Here is a 23,358-nt window from a genome sequence, read left to right as displayed (position 1 = left end):
GTATGCCAAAGCGCGAGCCTGTTTATATTCTGAGGGGTAATTTATTTTATTTTAACGGTTGTGTATGGTAGGTAAGCTACACAATATAGCTTTTTTTTTTCGGGTAGTTGCAAATAAATAAACAACATTGTACTGTAGAGATTTTAATAAATTTAAATAGTTATTTACAATAATAGAAGTATTTTCTAATAAAATTCAGATATTTATATACATAAATTCGGTGGATAATTGTTATCTAGCAATTATATGCAGTAACTCTTGCAACTGCACCTACCTGCTGGTCAATACCTATCATCTACACTATTGACACTGATAACTGCACTATGGTCTCTACACAAGAGCTATTGGAGCAACAGAAGAATATGGAGAAGATGATTGCGGATCGCATGGATGATTTTGAGAGAAAGCTGAAGTCCTCCAACTCAAGCAGGAAGCCAGAGCTTGATGATCTCTCCAGGGATTTCAGCTTATTCAAGGACTCAGTCATGCCCATCCTACGTCTGATGGACGAGCAGATTGCTGGCCTGGTTAGGCAGGTGGATGAAATAGACACCCAGAGCCGTCATAATGCCCTTCTGTTCACTGGCATTGCGGAGGAGAAGGAGGAGGACCCCACGGCGCTGATCACACACACTGTTGTCACCAAGCTGGGTCAGTCACATTTTGATCGCTCCAGCATTATCCAGTGTGTTCGGATTGGAGGCATACAGGACCCTGAGAAGCCCAGGCCTATTCTGGTGAGGTTCTCAACTCCATCTGTCAGGTCACTAATATGGGATAACAAGAGGGAACTCAAATCTAGTCCCATCATCATCCGCGAATTCCTGACCAGGACACGGCAACGCATCTTCATGCGGGCCCGCAAGCACTTCGGCGTCAGGGCCTGCTGGACGAGAAATGGTGCCATCTTCATTCAGCTCGCAGACACCAGGGTGAAGGTAGTGTCCGAGCTGGAGTTGGACGAGCTGTGCAGCAAGCACCCGGCGGTGGCAGCGGCCCCCGCTGCTCGCAAGACGCCCGGCACCAAGCCCGCCTCGAAGCCTGGTCCCAGCAGAGTTGTGACTCCAACCACGGCGTCTCAGCCCCCAGTCGCGCAACCTGCTCCAGTAACCAGAAGTAAAGCCGGTGTTCATAAGCGTTGATTCTCATTGTGCTTCAATTTCAATTACTCTTTTCTGGTACATATTTTCACGGTTAACGCAATGCATTTTTTAGTAATTGCTCGTAACGTAAGGTAGAAGGTAGGTTAATTTATTTTTCCACACAGCAATGTGTTCTTTATTTTGTCTTTGCTTGTCATTGTCTGTCAAGTGTCAACCAAAGTTTCAGTTTTTTTTTTGTAGATTTAGTTGTCAAGAGGTTGACAACTTCAACATATTCTGCCAATTATTTATCTGTGTTTTTTTGGTGTTTTTAGTTTTCTGCCAGTGTTAAGTATTGGGTTGCGTTCAGAAATTCACGCTCTAAATTAAATAGTCCATTTATTCAAATGTTAATATTCTGAGCGTCAACTATTATTAATTTTTTTTTAAATGTTTTTTTTTTTTACTTTTTGACCAGCAGGACGGTGCAGGTAGTTTTTTCTACCCGCGCAAGTCAATAATTTGTTTGGTACATAATATTTTATTAGCTTTATCTATTAGATTATATTATTTATTTAAGTATATAGTATTTAAAATTGTAGTTACACATTACACACACAAACTTTTATGTCTGTTGGATCTGACGATGACTCATTTGCTTCGGCTGATTCTTCTTCTTATCTAAGCGCTGATGATGATGGCCTGTGCCTAAGTGACACTTTAATTAACGAGTTCTCCTCTCTTTCTAAAAATTTTAACGTTTGCCATATTAATGCTCAAAGCATTCCAAAACATTATAACGAACTGCTTAACACTTTCTCATCGGGCATAGCCCATGCTGTTTTGGTTTCTGAAAGTTGGCTACAACCCACTCTTTCTTCACATGCGTACTGTCTCCCTGGATATGTCCTAGTCCGCAATGATCGCGTGGGTAGATCGGGTGGAGGAGTAGCCATTTACTTAAAAAGCAATATTCCTTTCTCAATTGTAGCCCAGTCTCCCTCGTCCAGTAATGCTCCCGCCGAATATTTATTTCTTGAACTGAATCTGGGGGTCAAGGTATTGCTTGGGGTGTCCTATTGTGCTCCAAGTAATAACTATTTCCCGTCTATAGAGTCCGTCCTTGAAAATATAACCTCCAACTACACACATCACATAGTCATGGGTGATTTTAATACCGACTTGCTTGTCCCTAACTCTCGCTCCCGAAAATTGCAATCCATCGTCGATTCAGTCAATCTTAAAATTTTACCATTATCCGCCACTCATCACTCTTCTACGACTGACACCTTAATCGACCTCATTGTTACTTCTGATGATTCTCTCGTAGCTCGCCACGGACAACACCTCGCTCCTGGTTTCTCTAATCATGACCTCATTTTCTGCTCCTATCGATTACGCATTCCAAAACCAAAGCCAGTGGTACTCCTTCAACGTAACTTTTCTAAGCTAGATGCTGAGAGGCTTAGATCCGATGCCACAAAAATACAGTGGAGTGACATGCAGGACTTGCCAGATGTCGATGACAAAGTTGCATTTCTATGCAGCAATGTCATAAAGCTGTTTGACACTCATGCTCCTGTACGTCCTGTGAAACTGAAGCATCGACCAACGCCTTGGATTACTGACACTATCCGGAAGTTCATGGTTAGGAGGGACAGGGCATTTCGTAGGTACAAAAAATCACGTACTGAGGAAAACTGGTCTGCCTGTAAGGCAGCCAGAAATCGGTGTAATCAGATGTGTAGGAACGCCAAACGCCAATATATCACAGAGCAACTTGAACTATCTTCTCCTGCAGGCATTTGGAAATTCCTAAGGTCTCTTGGCGTGGGTAAGCCACCTAAACAAGATGATAAAATTCCTTTTGATCTTAACTCTCTCAACAAACACTTCACATCCTCCTCTACTCTTGACTCTTTCACAAAACAAATCACTCTAAATCAAATTGATAATATACCCACGCCAGATATAGACTCCTTTAATTTCGCACCAGCATCAGCGGAGGAGATTAGGAAAATTATTCTGTCCCTCAAATCGAAGGCGGTAGGCCATGATAATATAGGACGCATTATGGTGATCAATCTTCTCGACATCCTTCTCCCTGCCATCACCCATATCATCAACCATTCCCTTACCTCTGGACATTTCCCTGATCTCTGGCGTAAGGCCTATGTTATTCCTCTTCCTAAAATATCAAATCCCTCATCTCTCAACCATTACCGCCCCATCTCAATATTACCCTTCCTGTCCAAGGTCCTCGAGTCGATTGTTCACCGTCAGCTTACCGCGTTTCTGTCAAATGGTGGTCTTCTAAATCCATACCAGTCTGGTTTTCGGGCTGGGCACAGCACTACGACTGCCTTGCTGAAAGTCACTGAGGACATAAGGTGTGGTATGGAGAACAAAATGATTACCGTGCTTGTCCTCATTGATTTTAGCAATGCGTTTAACGCTGTGGACCATGACCTACTATTAGCCGTTTTGGAAAAATCCAAGATCTCCCTCCCTGCTGTCAGCTGGTTTTCTTCCTATCTTCGGGGTCGTCAGCAGGCGATCCGAAGCTGCTCGGTATTATCTGACTGGTCCGATTTGTCTGCTGGCGTTCCTCAGGGCGGTATCCTGTCTCCTTTACTTTTTTCTATGTTTATTCATTTAGTCTCCTCTAATCTTCTCTGTTCCTACCATCTGTACGCTGATGATCTGCAGCTTTACAGTCAGGGCCATCCTGATGACTTGGATTTGATCATCAACCAACTTAATGAAGACCTAACACGTATTCTTGAGTGGTCAAAAAGCTTTGGTATTTTGGTAAACCCTACGAAATGTCAAGCAATCATCGTCGGCAGCTCTCAATTAATGTCTAACCATGATCTTACTTCGGTGCCATTGGTGTTCGACGGATGCAGTATTCCATTTTCATCCACGGTCAAAGATCTTGGATTGATCATCGACGATCATCTGAGTTGGGTGCCACAGATTGACAATGTGTCGCGTCGGATCTATGCCTCTATGCATTCCCTTATACGCCTCAAAAACTTTCTGCCTTTCAAGACAAAACTTTCTCTGGCAACCTCTCTTCTTTTGCCCATTCTTGACTATGCTGATGTGTGCTATTTGGATGTGACTGAGGCTTTGCTTAACAAACTGGAACGCTTGCAGAATACCTGTATACGATTCATTTTCGGTCTCCGAAAATATGATCACGTGTCCAGTTATCGTGCCAAGTTAAAGTGGCTTCCTATTCGAGATAGGAGGAATGTACGCATTCTCTGCCTTCTTTTTTCGGTCCTCTTTGAACCTAATTCCCCTTCTTACCTTAAATCTATGTTCAACTTCCTATCAGATACTCATAGCAGACACCTCCGCTCCTCCCATAATCTTTTGTTGTCCTTACCACTACATCATTCAGGTTTTATGCTTAATTCCTTCTCCGTTACAGCTGTCCGACTGTGGAATGATCTCCCCGAGTCTATCAGGAAGGCTCCCAGTCGAGCAGTATTTAAATCACTGGTTCGGGCTCATTATCTCAGCAGGATAGGATAGAAGACAGTTCATTTTTTTCATGCACCTCAGTTGTTGTGTGTTTATATAATAATAATATTATAATATATATATTTATATTAGGTATTTATGTATTGTATATATTTTATAGGTATAGGTTTATATATTATCTATTAGTATATTGTATAAGTATAAATTGTTGTAGAATATTATATTTAAGTAGTACATATTTAGTTTTCTTCGCTGAAATTGTCTTAAATAAGTTCTTTTTTTTTTGCACTCCCATACAATTTACTCCCTGTACCTCCTGTAGGTTGACTGGTAGAAAATGCTTTTAGCATTAAGTCCACCTAATTGTACATAATTACTTTTGTATATTGTGCAATGAAGAATAAATAATATACAGGGTGTTGAAAAGTAAGTTCATAATTTGTTTTATTTGAAACCAAAAACTGTAGTTAATTAAAAATATATCTATTTTAAGATGTGGTAGTCTGTACACTACAGGTTGTTAAAAATAAGTAAGTATTTTTAAAAATTGAAGATCTAAAAATTACATAATTTTTTAAATCTATTTAACAAGCTTTGCAAAAAAGCGGTTAAGTGCGACTGTATCTCGCCATGAAAAAAAAGAAATGTTTACTGTAGCTATGAATTTTATGCGTTACAAGTGGAATAAAATACCGCATAATATTATGTACAACTATGTAAGAGCCTAGTTTTAAAAAAAAACTCATAAGAAAATATTAAAGACACAGGTTTTTTAACCCCTGAAGGAAATAGAGGGGTGTTATAAGTTTAAAGTAAGGGCTGAATTTTTTTTTTAAATTAGGGTGATAGGTAATGTATATTTTTAATGATTTTTTCAAATAGATAAATGTTATACCATTTTTAAATTGCCATAAAATTACCTATAGTTATAGTTATAGAAAAGGGCAGGGCTACCAGTGCCCATTCGCCACTGCAACCTAAAAGATCTATAAATTATGACTCCCCATGCCGAGTCTCACTCTACAGGCCCAGGTCTTTTATAAACCTGATATTACCTATACAGGATGTTGCAAAAAGGGTATACTGTGCCGAAAGGGTTTGACTCAGGGGTTATTCTGAACAACTTTTGTTCTCCAAGTTTTGGAAATTCTCGAAAAATAAATTCGGTCTCTATAGTAAAAAGTCACGTGATCGAATAAGTTTCTATGTAAAAGGTTTTGTTACGTGAATTTTCAAAATTGTAGAAGAAAAGTGGATCAGAATGGCACCTAAATCCACTTTTGGCTAAGCTTTATACCCTTTTTTCAATACCTTGTATAAAATATCGTCAGCGTCACCTTAGATCGTAATCATCGTAACTCCTCGTGACCAAATTTTAGAGGAGACAAAAATACTGTTTTATTTGTAGTTCTAGTTGGCATACTACCCACCTAAAGTTTTTTTTAACTAGCCTAAAAATGATTTGTTTAGACAGTCTATCTTCCTGTTCAACCGCAGCCTGAGTGCCAGTGACTCAATGACTGAAAGGAGGCCATTAGTGCTCCTAAATAAATAAAGCAGGCCTGTAGATTATCTTTCAGTGTACCGACACATCTGATTGCTGTAAGAGCCTGATAAGCTCTTCGAACGAGTCATACCTCTGTGGTGGTACGGTTTCGACCTTTCGGACAGTCAGTTTGGCATCCGAAATGCGGATTCGAATAGTGGGTACAATACTTTGCGTTCGTTCACTGTCGGAGCAGGATAAGAACCACGGGCGAGTTGTTGCGCTGGCTGTTTGCTTAAAAATAGTAACCGCGTTCAACTCTATCCCCTAGAGGGCGAACCTTTAGGGCGGCTCTTGTATACCATCACTTGTCTTCTTATCTGCAGAAAATTGACAGAGGTCATACGTGTCTAACAAGTACATTAAGGATGCGAAAAGAGAGGGTTTGTTTTCACTGAAGAAGTTCAGTTGCGGAGTTCCACAGCGGTAGGTCTTGGACCCCTCTGCTGTGGAACTTGGCATACAACGCGGTCCTGCAAATCAAGCTCGCAAACGGCGTTAGCACAGTGCATTTTTCTAATGTCACACAGGTCGTGAGGTAGGCTGAGAGCCTCCTTCGGGGATGACATCCCAATGATTCATTAGGAAAAAATTGCTGCAGCTGTGCTCGCCATGCAGTGCATGGGCTACTTCCGAATCTGGGGGGCTGTTGCAAAGGAGTCCGTTGCCTCTATACGGTACGGGTTCCGTGCGATCTATGATCCTTCCGGGAGCACCTGTCTTGTCAAGTCGAAGAGAATGGCTCGTATTCGACGCAACCTGCAGTACTGGTGGGATTGGTTGGAGGACAGGACAGCAAGAAGCTGCAGCAGCCGTCATGCTGTGATTCGACGCATAGATGCAAAAAAAAGTTGAAAGTAACTTCATGTTAATAAAATATTAGATCTTAATTTAACAACATAACATTGCAAAAAAAAATTAACATTGTTGAGTATGTTATTGTAATTTACTAAAGTAGTAATAAAAACAAAGGCTTATTGCATAGTTTTCGTTCACGTTCGCCTAAATCGCACGTTGTATATGAGAATAAAGGGTATAATTACTAAGTTTTCTTGTTTAAAAATCACGGTTTGGGGTTTAGAGGAAAACAAATGGTAAAATGCGGAATACTGTTTTTTTTTTCGAATAAAGAGGAAAACATGTGAATTCAAAAAACGTTTCTATTGACACCAAAGAGTACTTTTCGCCGAGAAAAGTGGAGTTACAATGTTTGCGATCTAAAGTGATGATAGAACTAGAACTTATTTTTTCAGTTCACCTGCTGTTGAGTGAAATCGTAATTAGGTAAATGACTCCTTGACATGAAAATAACTTTTTTTTTATAATAAATATATAACAAAACCGTTTTTTTTAATACAGCAATATTTGTAGGTGTACTTACAGTGAGCAAAAGAGCGCAGCAAGGTGTAAATTTTTTGGTTTTTAAGAAACAAAAATATTATTTCTATCATATCCCAAACACACATAAGTACTTAAAAAAAAAAATACACACTCTCGCCTTGTACTAATGTACTCACTTGCGGGGGTACTTACATGTTATTATTTTTCTGGTGACCTCCCCATATCCCTTTGCCAGCTACGTAACCTTTTGTGACACCCTGTATATGCAGAGTTCTGCAAACTACTGTTCTGCTTTTGAAACACCAAAAAAAACAGGTCGTCTAACTAAAAGGTCACGTGACCAAAAAAAAATTATATGAAGAAGCGTTTTTTTCATGAATATAAAAAATTACGTAGGATAAAAGTTTTTCAGAGTGACCCCTGAGTAACGCCCTTTCGGCTAACTATACTTTTTTTATTACACGGGGGCAGAGTTTAATACAACACCCTGAACTATTAAACTCTGATAATATTTTCGCGATTTTTTTACATTCTGATTTCATTTCCTGGCTTAGAAATAACATCAATAACATGCTGCACACGTAGGTTTCGGCATAGTATTAAACCCTTTTTGCAACAACCTGTATAAATATCGGCACGGGTACGACTTTATATATAATTAATTATTAAATATTAAAAATACTTTCAAATAAAAATAAATATTTTCGTATCACAAAACAATATTACTTACTTAGTATATTTTTAACAAAGTGGCATGTCTTCACTTTTATGTTTTCGAGTACTATGTTAAAATTTCATGTCATTGTCCGTAGAACGCCCCGCATACCTCAACCCCCCCTCACTAGATTTGACAGATTCTGATTTTCTTCCAGCTTTAGTGACAGCCTTAAGTCGAAACGACTTGAAGTCGTTTGATACTTTAGTGTTGAATGTCGGGGGTTTTTAACGTTGGTTAGGTTATAATACTTAGGTGGAATTTCACCAAACGCTAAACGTTTTTAGTCGCCTGTCAAACGTCTGTCAGTCGGTACAAAATGTATTAAAAATTTGATTTAAATACAAATTTAAATACGTTTAGCGTAAAAGTGACCCTTATAATATGACCATGACGGTTATCATTTGTTTAAGTCTCTTTTATTAACCAAAGTCGCGTCTCTCAAGCAACCGATAGCCACCTTAGGCTTACTTATATGACACGTGGCGCCCCCGCGAACGCGCGGCCATATTATGTAACTAGGCAGAGCCGGGTGCATTAAATTTGGTCTAACCGCCTCTCTGGCTAAGCGGCTATAATTTTGTGCAGCGCTAAAGGAAAGCGCTACATAGTGGCTTAGTTGCTGAAAAGCACGAAAGCTCACAGAATAATATTGGGACAGGTACCTAAATAGTACGGTCTATCTTCCTAATTTAGCTCCAATTTCTCTATAGTCGGTTAAATCGTAACCAGGGAAAGGTTGATCAATTATACGTCATTTCCATATTAAATTCTGGACAGATGTCTCAAAAGTCAAGCAATAATCTCTGGTTTTGCTCTAACCCACTATGGCGAAATTGGCACTTTGGATTGTCGGATAACCAACACAGAACGTGGAGACACGTAGAAAGGGTCATCGTCGTCGTCGTCATAGTAGTCCGCTGTTGGATGTAGACCTCGTCTAGAATAAAGTATCTCTAAAGTCAAAAATGGTACAAAAGTTGTTCAGGATGAAACCCTGTATATTATACAGCTTAACGTGCCGTCCGAAGCACGGAAGCGCCCAGAAAAGAACCACTTGAAATCGTTGATCCATCCAATGGCTGACCGTGCCATGTGTTGCTTAACTTCAGTGATCAGTTATGAATACTGAAGCTAGCTTGACTACAGACGCTTCAGGCACTTATCCGCTATAGCTGTTCCCGCGAGCTTCGCTTCGCCTTAAAAAGTTTTCCCATAGGAATTCCGGGATAAAAAGTAGCCTATGTTCTTTCTCAGGGTCTAGACCATATGTATACCAGATTTCATTCAAATCCGTTCAGTAGTTCTGGCGTGAAAGAGTAACAGACAGACATGCATAGTTACTTTCGCATTTATAATATAATTAGTTAGGAAGGATTAGTTAGGATAAACTACAAATACATTATTTAGGCACTTATCAGCTACAAACTACAAACTTCTCACCCATCCCAATATACCCACTAAACGCACCCATCCATGCATCATTGCCTATTCCCACGGCACTATCTTAAACGACCCGTAGTGTTCCAATGACGGACGACGCGCATTCATCCTCATACGACGCCTTATATCACCGAGGGGCGCAGCGCCTAATGGTACGCATTTGTCAGGGGAACTGCTACGTCGATACAATGTATGTCTCTCTCAATTAGAAACGTCGTGGAACGGATAAGATCTAGGCCTTGGTGTGAAAGGTTGTGTTTAAATCTTGGTCAACCAATGAATTCTTTAGAAAATTATAAGTTTAAATAGTGATTTACATACCTACATATTTATTTTTCATATACCACGTGCTTTTATAGTGAAGTAAAACCTAGATTCTGCACCGCCTAAATATGCGAATCGCGTTTTTTGCATTTTAAATTATTATGATTCCAGGATCCTTGATGTTCGCTCGACTAAAAGCAAGTTATAGAATGTGTCTGAAATTTGAGTAAAGTTTTACTAAATTCTCTTATGCATGCACGGTATTACTTTGCCTTGAAAATTTGTAAAATAACAGCCGGGCCATTATTTTATTTTATGTACAATTATCGGTCCCCTACAAAGAAACATTTTTTAAAAATTAAATAATGAAATTCAGGAATATAGCTACCGCCTGTAGCAATTAAATAAAACACCGGTCACAGAAAATATAATGAATTTATGTGAAATACTTTATTTATTTACAAATTACGGTAACTCTGTTGTTGTTTTTGGTAACGCAATTGTTTTTCATACAAAAATTGTCTGTCCCTCGGAGCGAGTCATATGAAGCAAGCACAACGTGTGTAAAAAATTACAATGGAAACAATTTTTTTGAATATTATAACGAATATGTCATTATTTAAACTTTACTTCACGGTAATAATCATGATTTTATATGAACATATTATGGGACAATTAATATTCCTGGCCTAGTCCCCAAGCCTAAGCAAAAATACACCTACACTAGGTTACCCTAGGAAATTCAATCATAAATAAACTTTTTTTCACTTTCTTGCACCTAAGATCATTTGAATGGCTGTGTATTTGTATCTGAGTGCAGGAAGGAGAGCGGGACGGATAAAATGACCAAGTCTTTCGGACGAGAGTCCTGGAGAGAAGCGCGTGTATTTATTGTGACGCCACTGAGTTACCGGCGACATACGGTGAGTTTTATAGATATTTATTATTTTATTTCATGCAATATATGTAATAATTAGTAACAATTATGAGGGCATTTTGATATCCCATGTAGGTGTATTCATTTAAGTACTAACTTCAAAAAGGTTATTGTTTTACAACTGCGTTACCGCTACACTTCGTTACTTTTTCAGTAACGCAGTTGTAACTATAGTAACTCAGGGGTTTTTGGGTGAATTTCCCGCGGCCAAAAATTGCGTGGCATCAATGAAATCGGTACTAAAAAACCAAGTTATAATTTTCTAATATTTTTTTCCGGTTAAGTGAAATAGTTATCTATGTGTAGCAGTAAATATTTTATTAATAGGATTAATGGATATTTTTCAAAAAAATATTAAACCTTCAAATCTTTCATTACCGTGTCTGTCCCCACGTAAAAATGTTTTGTATTATTCTTCATTGATGAAAAAATATTGAGTATTGATAGTTAAACTTAGTTTCATTTGATACATGAATAGTTAAAGTATTGTCACGGAATACATTTATTGAAATATATAAAGAATATAACGAACGGTAAGTGAAAATTTATGTGTCCCAGAACTTCTGTTCATCGCCGTGTCCTAAACATGATCAAGGATATTGTTTTACCTATGAACTTGGGTGCCCCCCTCAGTTCGCTAATCGTTTCTTACAAGTGTCGCCTAACTGCTCGACGTGGAAGGAGGTACATCGGTGCCCGCGTTTTTGCGCTATAGTGAAAATCAGTAAAATTTTTGGGGACTGGACATTTTTTCTTTCATTGCCGTGGATAGATATAACTTCTATAAAATTAAGTTTGTCTTCTAGAGTAAGCATTCAAAAGAAAGCTTTTTGAAATTATTTACCTTATAAAGTGTTTATTTCTTGGAATAGTTATTACTTTTTTAGTTATTTATATTTAATGCCTTAGTTTTCATCGCCATGCTTTCATTTCCGTGGCTTCCGTGGTCAATATTTGCTATGGTAATGAAAAAAAAGCCACGGCAATGAAAAAAATTTCATTGCCATGTCTTGTAAAATAATTTGTATTCATTGCCGTGGTTAGGTTATTCATTTCCGTGGCCAGGTTATTCATTTCCGTGACTTATGTTTTCATCGCCGTGGTGTGAATGATTAGGCAAAGTGACATATCTTTACATCTTTTACCTATAATACAGGTAATACCGATCACTGACATTACCTACAGGACTAGTCAAATTACCTCTTTTTGCAGTGCGTTAAAACGGGTGCGTATCGTGATGTATAAAAACGAAATATATAATAGGTATTACATTAATAATAACAATCACAACATAATTATAATGAACGTTACGTATAAATAAGATCGGTGGTAGCTCAGTCGGGTAAGCGCCCGCTTCCCACGCCAATGATACGGGTGCGAATTCCGACGCTGACATGTACAAATGTGTTCCTTTGAATTTAAATACAATGTATATCATCGCTCTTACGGTGAAGGAAAACATCGTGAAGAATCCTGCATATCTATCTATAGATTTAGCACATCTAGATAATAATAATATGTGAACCCACCAACCCGCTGTGGACCAGCGTGGTGGGAAATGGTCCAAGCTTAGAAAGGCAGCTTAGACCTTGGGGATATGCACATTGCACAAAAGACCCATTCGAGAGAGCCAGGTGCAGGCACTTATACCTCCCACAGATAGTAGAATAGAATATAATAGAACATACACCTCTGCAGGAACTCAGCTGGATGCTAGGTGGCCTTAATGCTGCTTGCAACGTGTAGGCCTCCGTATGAACTTGAGCAAGACAAAAGTCATGTAGAATGTTCACATAAAACCGGAGCCGGTGATCGTTTGTGAGACAACTATCGAAGTTGTGCAATATGACTACTAATATGACTAATATGACTATCTGAGGCGTTTGCCTCAGATATATTCGGCTAGGCAGAAGCAACTTCGACAAGGAGGCTGAAAGGCGCATCCAACAGTCTTCAACTATTGCGCCCTTCCAGTTATGACATATGGTGCAGAGACGTGGACACTGATGGTGGGACTGGTCCACCGATTTAAAGTCACTCAGCGTACTATGGAGAGAGCTATGCTTGGGGTTTCTCTAATGGATGGTATCAGAAAAGAGGTTATACGTCAGAGGACTAAGGTTACCAACATAGCTGTCAAAATATGTAAGCTTAGGCAGATAGCCGGTAGTGGCTGGATTCGGAAGACCGAGGACCGAGTGTTGTGGCGCTCCTTGGGAGAGGCCTATGTCCAGTATTGGATGATGATGATAACATGTACATTTCATATTATTATACCAATTAAAATATACTATGATTTAGCATATGGAGATGCTGGAGATGTTGGAGCATCCCCATGCAAAGGGAGGATCCTCCAACCAGGCCGGGTGGTGTTGCCTGGCGGGCAGCTGCCCAACGGTTAGCGTTGGGGATTTCTATATATTGCAGAGTAGGTGAGAAACTTCGAATGCGCGATGTAGGATTTTCATAGTAATTTGCGTAGTTCCCATACATCTTCTCTGTATTGCGTTCCGAGCGCCATCTGTTGATCTTCGTCTGAACTAGTGGCTAGGAGTCCGCCACATCACTCCCCCACCGAGACCGGAGGGCGATAGTCTTCAGTGCAGCCGAGAGTCTTGATTGCCAGCCAGTGCCGCGTAGTCCGCAGTGAGTCGGGACTGTGAGTGCGGTGAGGAGTCCCCAGTGAGTCGGGGTGATGCTGCAGTGGCGATGTCCACGGTGAGTCGGGATGAGCCTGCAGTGGAGCATGGTGGCAGAGTGCTGCGTCGACCAGGAGAGGATGGCTCTGCTTGCTGACCGGCCGAAGTGCAGTGGTGCTGTGCCAAGTTGCTGGTGTGGGTCGAGGGTGTGACCAGGCCTGCGCGTTCGCTGCATGCTGGTGGTCATGATGCCCTTTGAGACCGGATGCTGGCTGGTTGGCTCCAGGGGCTGCTTGCTGAGAGTTCTGCTGCACGGCTGTTGAGGTGAGGAGAGAAAGTCGATGGAAGATGGCGTGGAGGCTGCTCTGCGGGTCTTCAGAAGGCTGCGCTGATGTTCTTCACGGGGTCACCAGTATGGAGATGCTGGAGGTGTTGGAGCATCCCCATGCAAAGGGAGGATCCTCCGACCAGGCCGGGTGGTGTGGCCTGGCGGGCAGCTGCCCAACGGTTCGCGTTGGGGATTTCTATATATTGCAGAGTAGGTGAGAAACTTCGAATGCGCGATGTAGGATTTTCATAGTAATTTGCGTAGTTCCCATACATCTTCTCTGTATTGCGTTCCGAGCGCCATCTGTTGATCTTCGTCTGAACTAGTGGCTAGGAGTCCGCCACAAGCATAAAGTTCATAAAATATTCTATCATATCACATAATCTGTGTTAAATTACACAACGCCATCAAAACCTCTAGTACCACAACCTAAAGATAGGTGCGATGACGAGAAAAGCGAGGAGGAGCGGTTAAGTGCACATGTCCATCAAAGGCGAATCGGGGCTACATGGGGAGACGCTCTATGTTTAGGTTTTGGTGCAAGGAGTTTTGACTGCGTTATTATTATTGGCGCTATGTAGGGAGACGCTTGGCTGACCAACATGTGCACCTAACCGCACCAATCGTTATATTTTGGTGCTAGGTGTGTTGCTGGTGTTGTGTAATTCAGCACAGATTATGTCATATTATAGTAGGTATATTTTATGAATTTTACATAAAATGAACAGTATACGAATTGGATATTATACCTTATGAAAATATAAATGTTATAGGTATGGTTTATTATATTATGTTGTGAACGTTATAAGTGTGAAATGAAACATTTTGTTTTATACGTCGCAATACGGACCCCACAATGCTACTTAGAGAATTCTATACTATATTCTTATTTTTTTTTACATACTGTCGTTCTTTCTTTCGTTCCAATATCTATCCAAATATTTCTGCCATACATACCTGTCTAAGTTTGCGTTTCCCTCACAGTCTTTTTTAAAAATAGCAGTGGATTGATTCTTTCATTTCCATTGTATGCAGTTCTTTCATTGCCGTGGAAGTTTGTTTCATTGCCGTGGGCCTTTGTTTCATTGCCGTGGACGCTTGTTTCATTGCCGTGAACGCATGTTTCATCGCCGTGGCACGAAATTTTTGACCATCCGTATCTCGTTCAGTTTTTAACTTATCTGCTACCCATTTAGTAAGAACACTTACATGAACAAAAACTTTAATAAAAGCGTTTTTCTAATATAAAAAACCTTAAGATAAAAAAGTCCACGGAAATGAAGATTTTTTAGGACTTGTTGAAATCCACCCTTTTCTTATAGTTTTCAGGTATAATACAAATATAACATTTGAGCATATTATATTGTTACAGTATAAAATTTCAGACTGAATGGCGTAAACAGCGGCTGAAAAACAACGGCTTTACAGGCAAAAAAAAATAGAAATATTTCTTAGTATTAAGTTGTCATATTTTCAGCGATTTTAATGTTTGTTATTAAACAAAGAGTTCTGTTAATTTTAGTTTGATAGTTTTTTTCACATTACGATTAGTTTTAATTGAAGAAAGTATAAAGATTGTGATTGAGATACCACTGTGTTACCAATTAACTGTTGGTTTTTGGGGATCATTTAGGACAAAAATAGAAAGACAGAGTTTAACGCTTTGTAGAAAGATATTCGTTTAATCAGCGTTTAATTTTCTTATAATAAATTTATATTATTTTAGAAGGTATACGTCCGCCATATTGAAAATCGTGTAACAGAAAGAGAGTTGGTCAGCGTCTGAAGCTGCTTATATAGGCTTAGGGTGGCGAGGTTAAAGCAAGTGATTTTTGCCAAATAATTTACAAATATCAACACGCCCCCTCAAAAATTACTTTACTCTGAATAACAAATTATTAGCGAAACGTATATACCTTGTAAAATATGCTGGGAGAAATTACAATTCATGGTCCAACATTTGTTGCTAGGATTAGGGAAAACCCAGAAAAACCTAATCAGACCAATTTAACTTAAACTTAATTAAAGCTAAGTACTTATTAGTCACAACATCATAATTATCTGTATCAGAACATGTTTAAATTTATTTACATTATTATCATTTAACCACAGTATATTAATTCACATTGTACCTATTATCTCAATGTTTTATATCCATAAAAAAATATCTGTAGGTGTAGTACCTACAGATTGTATAATGTATTATGACTAGTTACAAGAGGGCAACTTCATTTTCTAATTATTATGTTCACCTTATCTGTTAAATTAATTACATATTAATATTATGTATTATCTAACATTACAAGATACTCGCACTTCATCAATTTTGTAAAATACTTATTTCTAATTTTACAATGGTCTCTTTTGAAGTTAGATTTATACAATCACTATTTATTATGTTTATTACATAATTTTGAATGAGAGCTAGCTATGATAGTAAAGTAAAGTTAACTTACTTTTAACAATAATTATGGCAATCTGCAAATCATCATAGGCTGTCAAATTCAACATTAAACTGGATCTATTCTCGCTTTATGGCGCTATAATTTTTATCAATTATACATTTAAGAATTATATGTATTTCATTATGATGATTTAATTAATATAGACAGGTCAACAACAAACATTTTTACATGTTCCCTTAAGTTATTATAATATAGGTAATTATGAAGTCACATTTACAATGTTACCTTTAGATAAACCTTTCCACAGTCATTTGATTATAATGCACTTTATTTTCCTTTGTGTACATTTTTATTACAATGATAACCGACTCCTGATACTATAATTTATGCAGGATTTTATAATAACTTGTAATAAATTAACATTGAATTACATTGTACATTTTACATTTATTTATTTACAATAGTTGCATCACTATGTTTTCATAAAATATACAATACACATGATACACATTCTTAAAATGATTACTTACAGGCACAAATATTATTTAGTTTACTTAAACTGTACTTACTTGTACATTATTATAACATTTAGCACCCTTATAAGTAGTTTAATGTTCAATCATTATTTAGATTAATTTAAATTTCAGCTTTATACCAATCAGTTTTATAACATATCCGATTACATAAATATTACTTATGTAGTAGGTTTTTCATAATTTAATTGAATCGTAAGTATTTTAAATGTAAGTACCCACTTTAAACTCATAACTTCTACTTATCACACTTTAATTTTACTTAACCTGATTCAATATGTATTCAAAGAAAACAGATTTCGACTATTATGGTTTGTAGCATACTCAATTAAGTATTTTAAAATGTAGGCAAGTACTTCACACAACACTTATCAGTAAGTACTGGTTTTAAACAACAGATTTAGTTTTAATGCATTTGTTCACGACGAAAATACCTAGGCTAAGAAGATTAGATTAAGTTTAGCTTAGAAATAACATGTACATAATAGTTTCGTAATCATAGTTTGTAAGATGTAAATACTTTGATTTCATTGGTAGGTAAATTAGAGTTAGGTATCTCACTCAGACAGGTATCGCTTGCGTGACTAATTCTGACTATATATATAGGCCCAATTTGTATGAAAATTTGTCATTCAGAAAACAGAAGCGGAACAATAAACAACTAAGAAAACTGAAGAAGACTTTCAAATACAGTCCACCCCTAACATTGGACCTTCGAGGAGCCGGATCAGAAGAAAGAAAATTGGCAGACCTACTGAACAGTGGTCTATCGAAGAGCCGAAAAGGGAATAAAGAAGAACGACCATGCCGGTTACTAGAAGCCACAGTAGCCGGAAGGAAGAGTCCAGTACCGCCGAATCAAGCACGGTCTGCACAAGCAACACCGCGACGACGACTACGACTACGGGAAGCGGTGCGACTGAGACATCCGCCACGACCACGTCGGCAGCGAACGCAAGCGCTACCGGATCAGAGCGCCCTGCGACGCCGCCACCTCAGGAAACGAGCGTGGTCACTGTGGTGCGTCAAGTCACATCGCAGCCAGCTACCTTACGGCCCCGGTCACATCACTCCAAAGCCTCCCGCAAGAGATTCCTCGCGGAATTGGAGGCTAAGGAGCGGTTGGCCGAGGCGCAACAGAAGGAAGCACAAGCCGCCGCCGAACTAGCGAAGGTGAAGCTCATGCGGATACAAGCGGAGGACTCGTCCGACGAGGAAGACGAAGACATCGTCGACAAGAGCGAGCGCATCGAGCAGTGGGTGCAGGAGCAATCCTCTAAGCCCCCGCCCCCTGCTCTCGCTCTCACAGCGGGCCATGCAAGAGGCTCGTCCCCCGTGAGGGGCCAGACACAGGCCCCTCCCACCCCGTGGATACCTACGGAACCACCACGGGTCGTCGAGGCGCCGCAGCACGAAGAGCGCGCGCCTCCCGAGCGCCAACAAGAAAAGTCGTCGAGTGAAGACGTCACGCAGCTCGCCGCACTATTCAAGAGTGTGCTGAGCGGTGGCGGCTACAGAGAGCCGCCACGGTACATTCAAGATCTACCTACGTTCAACGGAAACAGCAGCGAGTGGCTACCGTTCCGTGCGGCCTACCATGAAACCGAGAAGTACTTCACGAAGATAGAAAACGTCGCCCGCCTGAGAAAAAGCCTGCGTGGGGCCGCCCTCGACGCCGTCAGCTGTCTACTTATCAGCGATCCGAACCCTGTCGTCATTATACAGGGCTTGGAACGACGGTTCGGGCGGCCAGAAGCACTCATACTCAACGAGCTCGACAAAGTGAAGAAACTACCGAAGCTAGCTGAGAGCCCACGTGACCTGTGCATCTTCGCAAGCAAGCTGGCCAACATCGTAGCTACGATCGAAGCACTGAAGAAACCGCACTTCCTCTACAACCCGGAGATCGAGCGCACTGCAATAGAGAAGCTCACACCGATTCTTCGTGACAAATGGTACGAGTACAACTTCACGCAACATGGAGAAGAAGCGAACTTGAAGAAGCTGTCCACCTACCTGAACCACGAAGCGGACAAGTGCGGCCCATACGCCGCGCTCGAGCAGATCAACAACAGCGCACCTACACCCGTGAGTGCGAGGGAGAAAGCTGCGAAAAAGAAGACGGAACGTACCTACGCCGCCGAGAACACACACAAGGAAGAAGAGGACGGCTGCCCTATGTGCAAACAGGCTCACAAGTTACCTGAATGCACGAAGTTCAACGAGAAGACGACTGACGAGCGCTGGGAAATAGCGAAGCAGAACAAGATGTGCTTCCGCTGCCTACGTAGCACACATCGCCGCTTCACGTGCAAAGCGAAGCCCTGCGGTGTCTCCGGCTGCAACCTGCGCCACCACAAGCTCCTACATCATGAAGCCGCGAAGAAAGAAGAGAAGCACGAAGAAGTCACCGCGTCCACGACAGAGAAGCCGACCGTCGCAGCGAACAAGAGCGAGCGCCGCCGCGCTTACTTGAAAATAGCGCCCGTGGTACTTACTGGCCCTCACTCCAGTATAGAAACCTACGCACTGTTCGACGAGGGAAGCACCATCACGATCATCGACGCAGACGTGGCCAACACTCTCGGCCTCGACGGACCCACTGATCCGATGTGGGTGCAAGGAGTCAGCGGCAAAGAAGTTCGACACTCGAAGAGCAAGAAAGTCGACTTCACCATACGGGGCAAGCACGCACAAGAAGAGTTCAAGCTTGAAGACGCACGCACAGTCGAGAAGCTCGACTTCATCACTCAGACGGTGAAGAAAGAAGAAGTCGACGACTGCAGCCACCTGAGCGACATCCAAGAAGAACTCGCCTACGAGGGGGCATCGCCGAAGCTGCTCATCGGCCAGGACAACTGGGACTTAATTGTCTCGAGGGAAGTCCGAGACGGCCGCCGCGACCAGCCTGTGGCATCTCGCACACAGCTCGGCTGGGTACTGCACGGCTGCCGCACCACACAGAGCAAACCAATCAACTTCTGCGGACACGTCACGAGCGCTGAAGAATCAATGGAGAAAATGATGAAGCACTACTTCGAGCTGGAGTCCCTGGGCATCGAACGCAAGAAAACCGACGACAGATCCAGAAGAGCAAGCCACGAGAAAACTGGAAGAGGAAAGTCGCCGGCTGCCCGATGGTCGCTTCGAAACTCGGTTGCTATGGAAACAAGAAAATGAGAAAATACCTAACAACCGTCAAGACGCACTGAAACGACTCTGCAGCCTCGAACGCAAGCTCGACCGTGACCCAGAACTCAAGAAGAAGTATGAAGAGCGCATGGAGAATATGCTGAAGTCCGGATACGCCGAGCCCGCCACCACACTCCCGACGCAAGACAGAACGTGGTACCTGCCGCACTTCGCCGTCTGCAACCCCGAGAAGAAGAAGATACGACTGGTGCACGACGCCGCAGCGAAGTCACATGGACGCAGCTTGAACGACATGCTGCTGACCGGCCCCGACCTGCTTCAGTCACTCCCTGGGGTGGTCATGCGGTTCAGGCAGCACCCCTACGCAGTCAGCGCGGACATCAAAGAGATGTTCATGCAAATACGCATCAAGGAGTGCGACCGAGACGCGCTGCGCTTCCTCTGGCGCGGCGACCGGCGGGAGGGTACACCAGACGAGTACCGCATGACGTCCGTCATCTTCGGCGCATCATCATCACCGTGCACAGCACTCTTCATCAAGAACAGAAACGCCAGAGACTTCGCCGACACGCACCCCGAGGCCGTCCGAGCAATCGAGAAGAACCACTACATGGACGACTACCTGCAAAGCTTCACGTCGGTGGAAGAGGCCCAGCACGTCACGAAGACAGTCGACGAGATACATCGACAAGCGGGCTTCGAACTACGCGGATGGGCATCGAACGAGCGACGAGTACTACGCGATCTCGTCACCGACGCCGAGACAGCTACGATCGACATCGGCGGGAGCGAAATAGAGAAAACACTCGGCCTCATGTGGCACGTACACGAAGACAATCTCGGCTTTCGTCTTAACACTCATAAGACGCCGGCTGAAGTGCTACGAGGGGACCGTCCGCCGTCGAAAAGAGAAGCACTCAGCGTGATCATGTCGCTCTACGACCCGCTCGGCTGGATCTCGCCCGTGACTACGCCGGCCAAGAGAATAATGCAAGACTCATGGCGCTACGGGACCAGCTGGGACGACCCTATTCCCGAGGAACTACAGAGCAGATGGCACAACTGGCTGTCCAACCTACGAGCGCTACGAGAGCTACGAATTCCGAGGTGCTACGACTACGAGCCGACTGCTACGCGAGAACTACACACATTCGTCGATGCAAGTGAAGAGGCATATGTCGCAGCCGCCTACTGGAGAATACAACGAGCAGACGGCAGCGTGAAGATCACACTAGCCATGGCGAAGAGCAGAGTGGCACCAATCAAGCCTACGTCGATACCGCGGCTGGAACTACAGGCTGCGGTACTCGGGACTCGCATCTCGAACACAACTCGATCAGAACACGATTATGAAGACATCACGAGAAGAGTGTTCTGGAGCGACTCATGGACGGTGCTGGCGTGGATACGAGCTGAGCCACGCACATTCAAGACCTTCGTCGCTCACAGGCTCGCTGAAATAGAAGAGTCAACAAAGAAAAGCGAGTGGAGATGGGTACCTACCGCTGAAAATGTCGCCGACGACGCAACTCGAGCCACGCCGCACGACTTCGACGCGCAACACCGCTGGTTCAACGGGCCCGAGTTCCTGCGGCACGCTGAAGAACACTGGCCCACGGAGAACAGGGAAGAAGTACCCAAGACCGGCGAGGAGAAGGAGAGCTGCGCCGTCGTGTCGCTCGGACACGCCCACCTGCCGGACATCGAGCGATTCTCGAGGTGGACACGACTCATACGTGTTACCGCTCGAGTACTACAGTTCGTCAGCCTGTGTCGTGCCAACAAGCACGCCACTCACGCCGCACGACGCAAGAGAACAAGAGAAAATGCACCTCAAGACGGCGAGTGGAAGAACACAGCAAGAGCACCGACAACGAACACGAAAAAGAAGCACGAAAACACTCCACGAAGAAAGTACAAGACAGTCGCGGCGGAACACCTAATTCACGCCGAGCGACTATGGATCGAGTTTTCACAACGAGAATGCTTCGACTTCGCGCACACTGGTACTGAAAAGCTGAAAAGCTTAAGTACCTACACCGATGACTACGGGATACTTCGCCTGAAGGGACGCATCGCTGCCACCGACGCCATCAATGAAGAGACGGCGAACCCAGCTGTGCTAGATGGAAAGCACAGATACACGAGGCTGTACATTCAACATGTACACGAACAGCTGCACCACGGCGGGACTGAAATAGTCGTGAATGAATTACGACAACGGCTGTGGATAATCAAGATAAGACAGACTGTGAAGAATGTCGTGAAGTCGTGTCTCACCTGCAGAATGAAGAAAGCGAAGCCGTCCAGCCCCGCCACCGGAGACCTGCCTGCAGCACGCCTGGCCCACCATGTCAGACCGTTCACCTACACGGGTCTAGACTACTTTGGCCCGCTCGAGGTGACTGTGGGCCGACACCGAGAGAAGAGATACGTCGCACTCTACACCTGCATGACTACGAGGGCTGTGCACCTGGAGGTAGCGGCCTCACTCAGCGCGGACTCCACCATCGCTACGCTGCGCCGCCTGATAGCCAGGCGCGGCTGTCCGACCGAGCTGTGGAGCGACAACGCAACGGGCTTCAAGGCTGCCGACAAGGAGCTCACCGAGGCCGCCACGGAGGCCCTGCAGGAGGAAGCTGCGCGCCGACACATCATGTGGCGCTTCATACCGCCCGCCTCACCATTCATGGGCGGGGCGTGGGAGCGGATGGTGCGCACGGTGAAGGATGCCCTGCGAGCGACGCTGCACGAGAAGTACCCCAGCGACGAGACACTCAGCACCCTGCTGGCTGAGGTGGAGAGCACCGTGAACTCCCGCCCACTCACTCATGTGGCGGTGAGTCCGGACGACCCCGTGGCTCTCACACCGAACCTGCTGCTCATCGGGCCCAACTGCCACGTGCCGACGCCGGGGACCTTCAGTGAAGAGGACGACCACGCACGACAGCACTGGAGACGAGCTCAACGGCTGGCAGACGTCTTCTGGCAGAGGTGGATGCAGGAGTACCTACCGCTACTCCAACACCGGCGGGAGCCTCACAGCACCGGCAGCCAACCGAAGATCGGCGACCTGGTCATCGTGTGCGACTCCAACAACCCGCGCAACACCTGGCCCCGAGGACGAGTCACAGCTGTCCATCCAGGGAAGGACAACATCGTGCGAGTCGTCGACATCACTACGAGCAACGGGCACGTGCTGCGTCGACCAACGAAGAGGATCGTCGTGCTGCCAATAGAATCGCAAGATAGCGACGGCGGGAGAATGTTCACGACGAAAATACCTAGGCTAAGAAGATTAGATTAAGTTTAGCTTAGAAATAACATGTACATAATAGTTTCGTAATCATAGTTTGTAAGATGTAAATACTTTGATTTCATTGGTAGGTAAATTAGAGTTAGGTATCTCACTCAGACAGGTATCGCTTGCGTGACTAATTCTGACTATATATATAGGCCCAATTTGTATGAAAATTT

General features: G+C 43.0%; 1 protein-coding gene across 1 annotated transcript; it reads left to right on the top strand.

The window, feature by feature from the left end:
• Positions 1-323: 323 nt before the first annotated feature.
• LOC105391159 lies at positions 324-23,188 on the top strand. Its single transcript, XM_048628057.1, has 3 exons — positions 324-1,116; positions 17,807-19,868; positions 19,954-23,188. Exons 1-3 carry the CDS (start codon positions 324-326, stop codon positions 23,186-23,188), a joined length of 6,090 nt encoding a protein of 2,029 aa, XP_048484014.1.
• The last annotated feature ends 170 nt before the right edge of the window (positions 23,189-23,358 follow it).

This window comes from Plutella xylostella, chromosome 20 (genome assembly GCF_932276165.1).
Source record: "Plutella xylostella chromosome 20, ilPluXylo3.1, whole genome shotgun sequence".
NCBI classification, from domain to species: domain Eukaryota; kingdom Metazoa; phylum Arthropoda; class Insecta; order Lepidoptera; family Plutellidae; genus Plutella; species Plutella xylostella.
This window is presented reverse-complemented; position numbering and strand designations above follow the sequence as displayed.

Coding starts and splice junctions, on each gene's coding strand:
- LOC105391159 (XM_048628057.1), top strand. CDS start 324: ATGGTCTCTACACAAGAGCTATTGGAGCAACAGAAGAATATGGAGAAG. Junction 1,117..17,806: donor ACCTGCTCCAGTAACCAGAA/GTAAAGCCGGTG, acceptor ATCACTCCAAAG/CCTCCCGCAAGAGATTCCTC. Junction 19,869..19,953: donor AAGTCGCCGGCTGCCCGATG/GTCGCTTCGAAA, acceptor ACGACTCTGCAG/CCTCGAACGCAAGCTCGACC.